This window comes from Neoarthrinium moseri (genome assembly GCF_022829205.1).
Source record: "Neoarthrinium moseri strain CBS 164.80 chromosome Unknown scaffold43_Wmoseri_CBS_16480, whole genome shotgun sequence".
Classification (NCBI taxonomy): Eukaryota; Fungi; Ascomycota; class Sordariomycetes; order Amphisphaeriales; family Apiosporaceae; genus Neoarthrinium; species Neoarthrinium moseri.
Window position 1 is genome coordinate 20674 of NW_026055157.1, and position 14388 is coordinate 35061.

General features: G+C 53.1%; 3 protein-coding genes across 3 annotated transcripts; all 3 read left to right on the top strand.

Annotated features, from left to right (window-relative positions):
- Positions 1–965: 965 nt before the first annotated feature.
- On the top strand, positions 966–3762 carry JN550_009396 (uncharacterized protein; the record flags this gene model as incomplete). The annotated part of the gene is made up of 2 exons (XM_049321464.1): positions 966–1080; positions 1139–3762. The coding sequence occupies 2 exons, from the start codon at positions 966–968 to the stop codon at positions 3760–3762; spliced, it is 2739 nt and encodes a 912-aa protein (XP_049168551.1).
- A 4324-nt stretch (positions 3763–8086) lies between these two features.
- On the top strand, positions 8087–8700 carry JN550_009397 (uncharacterized protein; the record flags this gene model as incomplete). The annotated part of the gene is made up of 2 exons (XM_049321465.1): positions 8087–8234; positions 8312–8700. 2 exons carry the CDS (start codon positions 8087–8089, stop codon positions 8698–8700), a joined length of 537 nt encoding a protein of 178 aa, XP_049168552.1.
- Positions 8701–12094: 3394 nt separating this feature from the next.
- Positions 12095–14288, top strand: JN550_009398 (uncharacterized protein; the record flags this gene model as incomplete). The annotated part of the gene is made up of 3 exons (XM_049321466.1): positions 12095–12242; positions 12322–13776; positions 13828–14288. The coding sequence occupies 3 exons, from the start codon at positions 12095–12097 to the stop codon at positions 14286–14288; spliced, it is 2064 nt and encodes a 687-aa protein (XP_049168553.1).
- Between the last annotated feature and the right edge of the window lie 100 nt (positions 14289–14388).

The following is a 14388-nucleotide window of genomic DNA, read 5'->3' on the forward strand; positions in this document are numbered from 1 at the left end:
CTGATGATTCGAATGAGGCGAGTCTTGCCTCCCAGCCATGGTGCGCTCAAGAACAACATCAGCCGCTGCTCCCTTTTTTGAATGCTTCTCAACCTGCACTTCCCAGCTGAATCTCTTGCATCTTGGCACGTCAGGTGGCACCTGACAAGCCCTCTGAAAGCAATAGCCCTTGCCGTATATCTGGCATTGTGAGAGGCCCAGCCACGAACTACGACAGGCGCTGGTCTCGTTCCTAAGACACGCCGCCTGGCCAGAGTGAGACACGTTGCATTTCCGGCCCGGGCGACATCGCCCACCGGATCCGCAGAGGTCAGGTCTCAGCCAGGGAAGACGGAACAACCGAGGAGCGCGTTGCCATTACTCATAATATTGACGATGTTTGCACGTGCGGTGTGTGGTGGAATTGGTGGTGCCATCTACCTAGGTATCGGACGAAGACCTCCCTAGAAGAGGTGGGCCGTTAGCCCCGTTTGGATGCCCTGAATCTGGGGAAAAGCTTGTTTAGGGGGCCTATTGTGGTAGTTCCAGGGTTCATTCGAACAGCCATCAGCTCCCCCTACCTACCTACCTATCTATGTACCTAGGTCAGGTACTTAATAAGGTAAGTTACGTACCGTAACAAGTACCCAGGTAGCCAAGTGGTGCGAACTGTAACCTTGGAACAGTGCCGGGTTTCCACCTGCGTGCAGCTGGCGAGACAGCGTCTGCCTGGGTGCCCCTGAGCTTCAGTGGGCCGCTCTTTGTTTGGAGATAATCCCCCGAGCTATGGGTGTGACGGCAGCGGCGGCGGCTCAGCCGAGACCACCTACCTTAAGCTTAACTAACGACGCTGCGCGATCAACGGCGCCCGGTCAGAACTGTTGCGAACACGCCGCATCCCGTTGAAGTGCCGACACCCTCATGAGCAGCGCTTGAACTGGGGACCGCCAATTCGTCAGTCCCTCGGGGGACAGCTTTCTCTCGCCATGTCCAACTTCAAACGAGCTCCGCAACCTGGCCACGCCATGGCTCCGAGAGGCGGCATCTTGAGTGTGCTGCAGGCAACGACGATGCTCGACTCGAAGCCTGTCCTACCGGCCGGTACGTAGACATCTCTCCAGGTCTCGCGGCTAAATCCGGTTGCTGATTGTGTGAATAGAGATCATCGCAACTATCTTGGACTACCTGCCGGTTTCCGATCTTATTCGCTTCGCGAGAACCTCACGACGCATGCGCGAAATGGTCTACGACGATACGAGATGGGTACCGCGACTGCAAAGCATGGGAGTTTGGAACGAAGCCGAGGCGAGGCAAAGATTCGAAGATGCAATGAAGCGCAAACGTGAGGCGGCCGAGCGTGGAGCAGCGAGCAGCGGTCCAAGTCCAATCACTCCGAGAGTGACAAACACCACCATATTTGATGCTGCGCTGGAAGAGGAGCGGCAGCAGAAGCCTGTGCAACAAAGCCCACAAGCTCCAGAAGTAAGGGTGGACGGCTTCGAAACGCTTACCTTGAACTCGTCCCAGTCCAAGTCGCCTTACGAAGACCCCGAAACCCTTTTAGATGTTTTGAAGACCGTCAAGAGCATACGTGGTCATGCACGGCCTGAGTATGGCAAGGTATATGGAGCTCTGGCCCCCTTCTACTTTGACTTGGTGGAGGCAAAGAGTCATGTCGATCCTGTTGTGTTCCGAGTATTTCGGGATCCGGACCAACAGGCTCGAATGTTGAACAACTTGTTCACCTTTTCCAAGAGTGATTGGGCTCAAGGATGGGCGCAAAGAGAAGAAAAGCTGTCAACTATGGCAAGCGTGTTCGAAACGGCCGTGTTGCGCGAATTCGAGCAAGGCTATGAGTTCTGGGACGTCGACGGGCGAATGAAAAAGTATGCTCATGTTCTGCATGCTCTGAATGGCGGGAGCGCGGCAATGGACCTGTTCATCTCAAAACACCCCTTGTTGGACGATCGCGATGTCTTGGCCAACTCTACGGATTGCGTCAACCAAGCTTCGTGGGAAAATATTACCCTTGAGCCCTCGCGTATGTTTTTTGAAACACTGGCTAAGAAGGCAAACGAGCAGTCCTCGGTTATAGCCCGGATTTTCCCCAATGCAGCAACAGTCTTCTGGGCGCTTCTGGACAAGCTGCAAGAAGATGTCATTACGGATTATGTCACCTCGCTCCTTGATGAGTTACACAGACGGAACAAGGCCTCATACCTGAAGGCTGTCTCTGGGCTCTTTGAGCAATGTCTTGCCTTTGCGCGATCCTTACATCCGCCATCAGGCTCTGCAGAGGAGCTAGAAGAGCATGCAAGACTGATCGCCCTGCATGTTTTTGAGCAGCATCTAGATTTGTACTTGCAGGATGAACTGGACTTCTTCACACAGCATGCGGAGCGAGAGGTCACAAACTGGGCTCAGCGCCTGTCTGAGCAGGATCTGACTGCCGAGTCATTCTATATGAGCAACTTCAATCGGAGGGCAGACAAGAATGACTTCTTGAGTTCTTTCAAGAAAGTCGTCATGATGCCCGTGACGGTGCTGCCTTTCGGCGGTGCTGCAGCGAAGCCTGCTGCAACGCCAGCAACTAATAGAATGAGTCTCCAGCCAAATGGAGTACCAACACCCTCTACCTCCCGACCGCATACGCCTGGCCTCGGAAACCCGCTGGAGAGGAAAGAGAGCCCTCTTCCATCAGAAGCGCCAACCGACGAGCTGAAAGCAAAGGCAGCGCTCATGGCAAGCAGATTGGAAGGTATTAAAACCCTCTGCAGCATCGAGGTAGCTCTCGATTTAGTGGCACAGGCCAAGACGAGTCTGGGTCGAGTCGCTATGTTTGTGCGGCTCGGCGGACAAGCTGGTGGGGAGGCACGAGAGCAGTGTGAGGCTATTTTCATTTCCCTGTTGAAAACTCTCGGTCACATCCATGTGAAGGAAGGCTTTGTCAAAGCCGTTGACCACCTGTCTCTGTACAACCCTAGGGAGGTTAGCGACCACAGCCAAACGGGGGTCGCGCCACTGGTTACTTTCATCGAGCTCGTCAATGTGGGAGATCTCATCTCACAGATGATTGATGTCTTTTACGAACAGCAGCTAGCGGCACCAAAGATCGCAGATCGGAACGACTTTCTCGATCCTGCAGGTCTCGCCAAGAAAAAATTCGAACAGATGCTGGATGAGAGCGTTGCAGCGGGTCTCAACAAAGGTATTGACGTGCTCATGGACGAAGTAGAATATCTCTGCGCCACTACACAACTGCCGACCGACTACAATCCACCTCCGCCATCAGAGGAAAAAGGAGCCTCCCAGGACTTTGACATCGGGCCCTCGCAGACTGCGAAACGGATCAAGGATCTTGTCTCATCCCATACGAACATGCTCATTGGTAGTACCGAAAAGACCATGCTCGACGTTTTCAATGGCGAGGTTGGGCTCCGCTTATTTACAGCCATATGCAAACACTTGAAGCGGCAACGCATCAGCACGGAGGGAGCCATAAAACTAATTGCTGACATGAACTTGTACTTCGATTATATCCGCACCCTGAGAAACCAAGATCTCCTGGCGTATTTCAAGGCTCTCCGGGAGCTGAGTCAAATCTACCTAATCGACGCGAAACATGCAAAGGAGATGGCTACTGTCATTGCAGACGGAGATCGGTTCGGCGGTGTCTTCAGGGCCGAAGAGGTCTATGAATACGCCCAGCGAAGGGCGGATTGGTACCAAGTGAAGCGCAACGTCGAGAGGGCTATGTATGGCATGGATTGTAGTGTCATGTGAGACGACTTAACGCCGCATGACACTCAGAATACGAATGAATATACAAAAGCCCTTTAGTGGCTTGAACCATTATGTCTCGAATATTTGCTCTCGCCGGGCACGCCAGAGCAGATATTTCTTCCTAGTCTTGATTTTCATAACGGGCAGAGACAGGTCGAATAATGAACGCAGAACGCCTCTGCCTCTTACGCTAAGCCGCGACTGGTTCGATGCTTACTGAGCGCCTTTTAAGATTTTGACATCGCTCTGCAACGGGTAATATTTCCGTTTCGGCACAGGTGTGCCCAAAAGTCTAAGTGTGTTATTCCAAAAACCATTGCTTGGCTGCCAGGCAGCCATTTCTATCGGCACTTGCCTACCCACTCTCGGAACCAGTAGGGCTGACAGCCTCCTGCACACCCGTTACAGATTGCAACTCCCGAGTCCTTGGGTTTGGGACCACACCACGGCTATGAGAGATTACTCATCCAGTCATGAAAAGGACGGTCCGGCGAGGTCGAACGCCCCATGACTGTTCCCTATCACGACTCGGTATATCCCAGTACCGGTACGTAACAAATATGTGCACCTCAAGATAAGCTTGATCAACCACCTAGACTAGAGCCAGAATCACAGATGGCGATACCGGGCCGCATTTCCTTGCGAAGGAGAGTACAATCTCGTTGTTGACTTTTCGTGGCCTTTCCCCAGCCAGCAGTTGGTCGACTCCAGGCTCCTGGAGACGTTGATCCAGGCACTATCACCCCGCGCGTGCTATTTTAATCAAACCCACTGACCAAAAAGGGTGGCCCGTACATGAAGCAACGAGATTGAACCCCTGTCATTCGTATACCCAACTTGAGCACCTACCGTTTCTCACGGGAGAGGAAACCAATTTTCACCCCTCTCTTTGACAGCCGCGTGGCCACCCGATGTTGAATCAACTACTACGTTAACATCAAGCATATTGTCGATGCCGTTTACATTCACAGAAGCTCTTCAATATTGCCGGCTACTGTACCCATGAACCTCGGAAATTGAAAACTTCCGGCCCCTGGTCCGTCCGTATTTCCGGTCTGGCCAACCTGAATAGGAAACAAGAGAGTCAAGCTTCGACCAGGAATGGAAACAGGGTCATCTCGCGCCCTTATCCTCATGGTCTACATGCTGTCCATGACTCAAAGGCTCAAGAGTAACCATGCAGAAACACACGGAGAAGACCTGCCCTCAAACAGACACATGACTCCTGTGCTATCAACCGAGAACACCATCCAGTAGCACTTTGGCCTCTTGTCTGTGTATGGCGTTGAGGCGCAGCGTCCCTCTATTGATACTAGGGCCCACGAAGGTTGCCCGACTACTATTGGGTCATTGTGGCTGGTACATGCGCGGTCCGACAACTAGTGGCCGCATTTCACCCAGTCTACTTCGTGTGCGTGGTAGCAGTTGTCAGCACTATGCTTATTGGTTCCCGTGCAGCATTTACACCTGTTACGTTCCACAGCCTCTACCTTAAGGCTGAGAGCCGAATCATGCAGGTGCCACGAGGCAGAAGCTCGGGCGGTACGGGGCTCATCCAAATCCGATTGCAGGTTCACAGGTTCTTGGGGTCTCTCGGCTCGGTGGCTGCAAAAGTTCTAGTGCATGCAGCTTGTGCTTGCCTCCCAGAACTGGCTAAGTAAGATCTGTGTCCATGGTCTAGGCCACCTCGAGCAGTCGACCTGCAGGCATATTTCTAGGATTTTCTCAATCTTAACGACTTTGCCAGCTCTTGAAATCGACATGGGCTCTGGCATGGCACGTCCAATGATGTAGAGTCCCGGGGTGGCAGTTGAAAATCTGCGAGCTTATAATAGATACCTTCATGGAAGAAGTGGCATATCGGAAATATTTGTTGCCACGCCATGATCTCCAAGAGAGGAGAAGAAAAGGCAATTTCCCGCCCGTTCACTCATACATAGAATACAAGGATACATCAACTATGTTCTGCGGTCAAGCCGTTAGTCGACCTTGGTGGACGATTGGGGCCCGTTCTTCACCCTATGATTTGCAGATCAGGATGCAGCCAGCCCTACCAGTCCCAAAATAGTGACCGTTGCTCCTTCTTGGCATTATGTATGCCTTGGAACTGTCTCAATTCTGAGGGGCTGACCAGTAACCAGACCAGCGGCGAGACCAGTGACGGGGGGCCCCAGATTTCAGCCGCTTCTTGACCATGGGAGCGAAGCACTTGGGGGCCACTCAACTGTGAGTGACGTTACAGGCCTTGAAATCTCGAGACGCCACGCAGGAGAGCGGTCTGTCCTGGTTTTCCAATCAGCTCAAGCGGATGGTGATGTTGTTGAGAAGCTGGATGGCCTCGGCTCCTTCATCACAGCTCGAGGTCCCTTTACCTGCCCATCGATACACGTCCACTTGGTGGGGCATTCCAATAATAGCTTGAGCTTAAATCTAGCTTCAACCGCTACTGTGGGATTCCATGCACCACACCCCTGCCTGGCCACCCAACCACAGCCAATCCCCGTTTCCCAGCATCGTGAAGGCTGGTCGCTGGGAGGATCTTTTGATGTAAATCCATACCTCTCATGGTTCCGGTAGAGATTCTCGAGTGAACCGTTACCATTTCATCCTTGAAGCATCGGCATGTGTCAATGCTAACAACAGAACCTCTTTGGGTTAGCGATAGCTCCGAGCTGAACCACAACGGCGTCTTCGGCAGGCCTACCCGAGTACGGTCTAGTCCTTGGTTAGGGATCAGACCGGATGGGGGTTTGACACAGTCACTCGTGCAGAGTCACAATTGCTCGCACCGCATGGCAGTCGTCATCAGCAAGGTGAGCAAGGCCCGTCAACGTCAGTAGACCAGCTATATTGATGCAAGACACGAGATTAATCTTTCGCGGATATAATCACTTTTCGAGAACTGTCGGTTGAAGTAGGGATCCTACAGAGAGACACATCCAGGATTCACGCTCCGCTGTATGAATCATCGGGGTCAGGTGAGAGAAATGAGTCGCCCTGCAGCGAACCAGAGCCAGGCACCGAAAATGCCGCTAACCCCTGATGCCTTGCTAGACAATGGTACGCCCCGACAAATTGCCGTCTGCCAGAATAGTCAATTTCAACGTCGGGTCACTTGTCCACGAGACTCTCTACTGAACACATCATCGAGAGCCCGTTTCCCAATTGTAGACGTCTCGTTCCCCATTGATCAATCACAGCTCGGGGCAGAATTTCGTATACCCCCGACAAAAGTTCTATTTCCGGTGGCCGCCTGCTCCATCCTGTTCCCAGCACGGAATAGCACGGCGCTCGTTTATCTCGGGTTTGATGCCTGTTGTGCAGCCAGGTGGCTCTCTGAGACTTTTTAGTGCCTGTAGATCAATGACAGACCGGCTCCTTCCCGTCGGCTGGAGCGTCCCAGTTGTGCATAACCATTTACTGGGATGCCGCTGCTTTGGATACCGCAGTGCGCTGAGCTAAAAGTGCTTTGCATCGTACTTCGCGTACTCTGAGGGTCCCCAGCGTGCCCAGCCAGCGTTCGCCTAAAGTTCCGCCTAACGGGGCTTCGTGGCATAGTGCCCGATTGGGATAAGCTGCCCCTGGTAATTGGAGGATGCCTTACACAGGGGACTATTGACGAACTCCCTCCACTCCACCAATGCAGCCGCAAGTTCCAGTGTCAGGGTCCTGGCCATCTCATCTTGTTTTTCAGTTTCAGTCATGGGACCCGGCTATTTCCCGTTATGTTTATCACTCATAGCAACAGCAAGTCCATTCAGTGATCGACTACTCTTGCCTGAACCGTATTTCCTCAGGTGTCTATATATGCTGGAGAGGACCTTTGGATGTATGTTCAGGAAGCCTCCTCGTCAGTAGTCAGTCAGCAATGATCCAATGGTCGACGGCCCTTTCATAATTTTTTCTTGACTTTCGTGTATAATACCCTTGTACATCCTGAACTCACTAGTCATACCCAGATTGGGAACCGTGAATCAGCCACCAAGGTTGAATGGTACTCAAACTGAACGGAGTGTCTATCCGTTTCTTTCAGCCGCATCGCCGCTATATATATACGCAAGTTGGCCGTTTCTAGTACTTGGGCCATCTGTGTATAAGATCGATGACTGCAGCCCGAAAAGATTCCTCAGAATCGGCATCTTCCCAAGAAACAATACGAAGAAGTACAAGAGGAGAGCCCGCAGCTCGAATAGAATATAGACAGGCACGTCGTGGTGACCATTTACATTCAACCACTCCTATCAATTCACCTCCTATTTCACCTAGGATCAGGACATCTCGACAAACAACAGTTAGGTTTGGCCCAGAGAGTGAAGAAATCGAGATGCCTTCTTCGTCGAAACATCACGACTCTAGCTCTAAGAGGCATTCATCATCTAAGTCCAAGTCGTCCAAGTCAGACAACTGGGCCGAGGTCTCAGAACCAGAGGAGAGAAGGCGGATCCAGAACCGTCTAGCTCAACGCAAATTCCGTACGCGTTCCATCTTTGGTCCATCGTGAACACACGAGGATCCTGTTTTGCATCCAGGACTAACCCCGTCATCACAGGCGAGAAGGCCAAGGAGCACAAGGAAAAGACCGAGCGCGACTCGCGGAACCAAGAACTCGCAGGCAGCTCCTACCAAGTCGCCAGCTCCGACGACTACCTGCAAGAGGAAGAATGCTCAGGCCTCCCGTGGGGGTCCTTCAGCATGCGGCATGTGGTGGCTCGCGGCCACGAAAGCGAGAGTAGACGAGGCAGCGGCCGTGATGAGCACGCCCGCGATGCCAGCAGCCAGGTCTACGGGCAGTACGGCGGATACGATACCCACCGGAGTTACAGTTATGGTAGCTACAGCCACGGCAGTCACGGCAGCAACAGTGGTGGTGACTTCTTTGACGACAACACCTACTATTACCCAGATTACGACAACACAGGCAGTGGCTCCCACTCATGAGTTTCAGTGGCAAGACCACGCCCGTAGCAGGACCACAAGACGCCATGGCTACAGTCGGATTGTCTCTATAGATCGGCCACTCCCATTTTCTTCCCACTTCTCTTAGCTTCGGTGAATATGGCATGAGAAGCTTGGCGGTACCTTGGTGGTTTGGGCCGTTTGGTTGGCTGGAATACGGCGTGCAATGGAGTTAAGACTCGGCGTGTTTAGGGCTGAAATTCCTTTGATTTTGGCGAACTGTATGTGTGCGTGAGATGTTTCAGCGCTTGGATACCCCCATCTCCTGTAGAAATAGTTGCCTGTTCCCCTTACTGCATTTCCTCACTACTCTACGTCTCCAACTCAGATAGAAGCAACAGCGTGTAGACGATAACGACGAATAGATGTCATTCCGTCAGAACCTGACTAAATGCGTGCATGGGTCTCCTGCACTACAACGCAGCAACTCACACCGAATCCAAGCAGAAGGGCGTGCATGACATGTCGGAGAGTCCGAATAAAGCAGCATATTGACACGAAGGACCTTAGGTGACGACAACAATTGTTGCGAATCGTTATGGGTACTCGACCCTGTCGATGTCAGATAGCAAAGAGCCAAGTTATTCGCAGGCCGCTGCGTTGTATTCTGGCGTTGCTGCCTGTGGGCTTAGGCCTGGTTGCGTACCTCGCGGCTAGGCTGCCATTTCTGTTGAGTCCTATAGGCATATAAGGGCGCGCGTTACATACACGTAACGCAAAGAGGCTTATGCGGCTAAACTATAGACTAGGCTAGTGGCTGCATGTTAATAAGATGACGGCGCGAACGTTCGTTGGGGAAGTATGGGGAATTGGGTCGGACAAGGGCCTGACTGAGTCTGTCTGCCTTTTCCTTGGTTTGGATGCTTAAGCGAGCAGCCCCCGGCAGGCCCCGGTACTGGCGGTCGGTGTGTGACTAATACATCTCCGGACCGCTGGCCTCGCTCGTGCTTTGCGACTGAGGCATCGAAAATGAAGGGCCTCGGATCTGTCGGGCCTAGTTCAAAAAAGGTTATGCAGGTGTGTTATGTCATCATTGCAGATGATGAATCAATGTCGAGGTTTGGGTAACTCACGGAGGCTTGCGACAGCTGACATACTTATCGACCATGCGGAACTCGAGAAATATGGCTCGACTCAATAGCATACAGCGCTCCTGAGAGATGAACACCGAACAGGACATGACCTGCCGCACCAAAGGACAAGTGCAGCTTTAGCCCCGTGGCTATGCCTGAGAAGACTGACGGCCAGAACACATCGGTGCCCTGCTCCTTATCTGTTTGTGGTTAGCTAAAGCGAAAATGGAGATACTCCTTGTGCATTTTTCAGGTGTCCTTGTCAAGCCTGGTTTGATGTTTGAACAAGTATCAAGGGGTTCTTCAAACATTGTTGCCTCACCGGCAACTCTAATTTCCCATCTCACCCTCAAAACTGGCATAACTGAGACGTGTCTGTGCAAGGACGCCCAGGCAGCACAGACAACAATAATATGAATGTGAAATCATGCTGCTTCAGCCTGCAGCACCATACACGTATTGTGGCCGTGTCTGAGGTCGTAGACTATGGTTAGGCAGATCCCGCCCTGCAGGATCTACTGAAGAAATTGCATCTTACTGAAACAAGGATCCAGGCAATGTCCTTGAGCCAACCGACAGATGGCTGATGACGAGTCCTAAATTCGGTCGAAGGCATGATTTCAGCTTACTGTCCTCTGCTGAGGCATAATTCACCTGACATTGTGCAAAAAGTAGGCACCGCATGTTTCTTGGTTTGATTAAGTGAGGGTCACCGGCTCCCAGAGTGCCTGGCCACTTGCCATTGAGCAGAGTCACTGTGCAGAAATACCAGTCGTTGACCCCGGTCCTGCAAAGCGCAATAGGTTGGAACATCCAAAAGCGAGAAAACTCTTGGTTAATAAAGCAGCGTAAACCAAAGTGATAGGTGTTACGACTTTACAGCGCGTTAAGTAGCCAGATAATGTCCCCAGTCAAACCCCTTAGTGGGGACTCTCTTCAGACGTATCGCTGGTGCGAGACAATTTTTGTTCTTTCAGGAAGGGACGCAAGTGTCAGAGGTGATGGTAGGGTAGTGCCGCCCGCCCTCCTACGAGTAAATGAGTGACATGAACCCAACGACTGGCTTGTTGATACATGCAACTCGCAATTTAGTGCCTTGCAGGCTGTGATCATTGACAACTTCTCCTCTACAGTGATTTCTGTAGAGTAATCAGTGCAAGTGGTGCAATTGTCGTTCTCCTTGGCAGTATCTAGGTTGAGAAGGCGTGATTTAAAGAAACCTCGGGTACAGCATTCTTTCTCGACCTCTGCTACCCTTGTCTGTTTTGGGGGAAAGGGGACCTAGGGTCAACCGGAAGCTTTTCTCTGAGATATAGATGATCAACTTATATGCGAGAATGTGGCCAAACGTCAGCATTACCTATACATGGGCTGTCATGAGCACATTTGGATATCTTCAACCAATACAACAGCCGCGCCAGGATGATGGAACTAGACAGAAAAGGTGGCTTAGTTTGAGATTTCAATAGCAAGCAAGATAAAATGCTACATAACGGCAGCTTTGCTGAGAGTACATAGGGTAAGACTGATCTCTACCCTAATAGAAGGAAAATGACGAGTATCATGTACAATCAGCCCCTCGGTCACGACATGTCAAGCCCGCGGTCCCGTGCACGTCCTCGTCTCAAGTCCCTTTTCAAAGACTTGCTGGGTTGGTCCAAGAAATTGAAGTAGCGGGGATCGCTGGGCGAATGCGTAGGGATGAGACCGAGTGCCGTTGAGCTGGGTGCATGTCGTGCGTGTAACTGCTTGAGATAAGTTGAGTTGACTTGACTTACAAGTCGGGTTAGGGATCGTACAAGTGGGGGCCTGCCTGGGCTGAACTAGCCAATTGACGTTTTTGGAGGAGGACCCCTTGAACCCCCAAGACCCCCTTTTGGCCATCAATTAACAATTACCCCCCCAAGAGACGCACTGGCCACTTGCGGCCGGAACGCGACCTTTCGACTTTGACGCGTGGAATTCGCGTCTTTGGCCGTCTTTCTCGTCTCTCGACCCTGCTCCCACCAAGTTACCCATAACGTGACCGCCGTGATCAAGCCCCAACACCTCGTTCAGATGTAACCATTGCCTTTCCCCACGCGACGCAATCGTGATTTTGGCCTCGTTTGACTGCTTCTCTGTTTGTTTTTCCCGTCCCCCTCCTGCTCCCGGGACTTATCATCGACTTGAGCATACGCGACCCCCATCACTCGTGTAATAAAGCTGAGCGACGTGACCCGGTTCGTTGAGAGGCCAGGCATTGGACGCTCGAGATCGAGGGCCGCCGCGCTCGTGCAAGACTTCCAATGCCTCTGTTCGAGATGTCAGCCAACATCCAGGAATCAGAAGCTGCGTTCCGAAGAAGAAGCCACGACCAGTTCACCGATCCCGCTTTCAAGGCCGAAGGCGCCGCAGCTGGCCTGGACATCAAGGAGGAAGAAGCCTCAGCCATCAATGGTTCACTTCGAGGTAAGTCAAGCAAGAGAAGAAGAAGAAGACAATACCTACCCGGTTTCCAGTTCTTGCAATTAACTCTGACCCACTCTAGATATCCCATCTGTCTCTGTCACACAACACGACGTCAAAAGGGAGAGGGATAACAGCCCAAGCTTGAGCTCAGACTCCGACCTCAGCTCACTGAGAGACTCGCCCTCTCCTACGCAGATGGACCTCACACCCTCGACTTCTCCCCTGGCACCGGGTCACAAAGATTCACCTTCGCATCCGACAGCCGACGCCTCTAAACCCGCAGACCCTTCCTCCACACCGACAACATCTGCGCAGCCTGCCACAATGCCCACTTCCGCCCCGGCTTCTTCCTCGGCTTCCGCATCTGCCTCTGCTAAGCGGAAACGGAAGACCCCCGCAGAGAAAGAGGCGGAGGACCGCGAGCGCGCACAGAAGAAGGCCAAGAGGGAGGAAGAGCTAGCCGCCAAGGCCAAGGAAAAGGAGGAAAAGGAAGCCGCCAAGGCCAAGGAGAAGGAGGAGAAGGACGCCGCCAAAGCAGCAAAGGCAGCCGAAAAGGCAGCAGAGAAGGCCAAAGCTCAGGCCGAGAAAGATGAGAAGGCTCGCAAGCAAAAGGAAGAGGAAGAGAAGAAGAAGAGAGCACAGCCCAGTATCTTTGGCTTCTTCAAGAAGCCAGCCGCGCTCGGAGAAGTGTCTCCCAACAAGCAGCCCGCCTCCAAGCTTGTGGATGGCTCCCCCATCCGCCCAAAGGCCGCATTCACGGCGACGCGAAGTCTCAGCCCCTCGGTCAAGGACGTCAAGCCGGAGAAATCAGCGTACGAGAAACTCTTCCAGCCCTTCTTCATCAAGTCGGACGTCACCGTGGCACCGCCTCTGCTGCAGATGGACGACGAGACAAAGGCTGCCAAGTCACGCATATTGGATGAACATCTCCGCAGCGAGCGCAGCGATGTTGCCCCTAGGCCATTCGACCCCGTTGCCGTTTTTCAGTTCAACGGTGTCCCATCTCCACGTGGCATTGAACACCCGGCCGTGAGAAAGGTCATGGCCGAGATGTTTGGAGATCCTCTGGACAACACCTCGAGGACGGAATCGCAGCAGGTTCGGTTCAAGGGTGTCCAAGATCAGTTAAACTCGATTCCCGTCAAGATCCTGCATTTCTACGAAGATGTACGACCCCCGTACGTGGGCACCGTCACGGCGACCCCGAGTGAAAAGCTACGACGACTGGCCAGACGCCCGATTGGACGACTACTTCCCCTCAACTACGACTATGACTCGGAGGCTGAGTGGGAAGAGGAAGAAGGCGAAGACCTGGACGATGAAGAGGTCGAGGACGAAGAGAATGAAGGAGAGGAGGAGATGGCGGATTTTCTGGACGACGCAGACGACGTCGCAGCTGCCCGCCCGGCCTTCTTGGGTGAGACGGAACCCGTCAGCACCGGAGTCTGCTATGAGAACCGCAAGAGACTGTCGCAAAAACCCAACGGAGAGGACTGTGCAACCGTGTACAAATATCGCATGGAATTCCTGCTAGGTAAGAACATCCGCGCAACCACGCGCCCTACTCTTGACTAACGCCCTGCAGAATCTCTCGAGTCCCACCACTCCATTGATCCCTTCTCGACACAGTACTGGAAGCCCAAGGTCGCCGCTGTAGAGCCGACCAGTGCGCAGTCCAAATTAACGGCCGGCACAAAGCCGGCCAAGTCCGGCATGGCACCGCCGCCGCCGCCCGGCTCGGCACCAGCGACATCCACATCGGCGACGGCGGCAGCAGCAGCAGCATCGCAGGCGCAGCCCGACTGGAGCACGCTGGTGCCCAGGAACCTCCTCCGGGACTTCAAGAAGGCCGTCGTCAGCTCCGACATCAACTTCCTGACCAAGGCGGGCATCGTGGACATGCTATCCAAGCGCTTCGACGGCGCGACCAAGAACCAGGTCAAGGCGACGCTCGACTTTGTCGCCGAGCGCTCCGCGTTCCCCGGGGAGAAGAAGAGCGCCAAGCGCTGGGTGCTGCGCCCCGAGCACGCGCTGAACAAGGAGTAGAGCGTGCGCCGGGGCCTCCGGGAACCAGACGCCATTTGTTTTTTGTTGTTGTTGACGATGATGCCTGGCTTGAGAGGCTTGCATTGTGCGATTCTGTCTC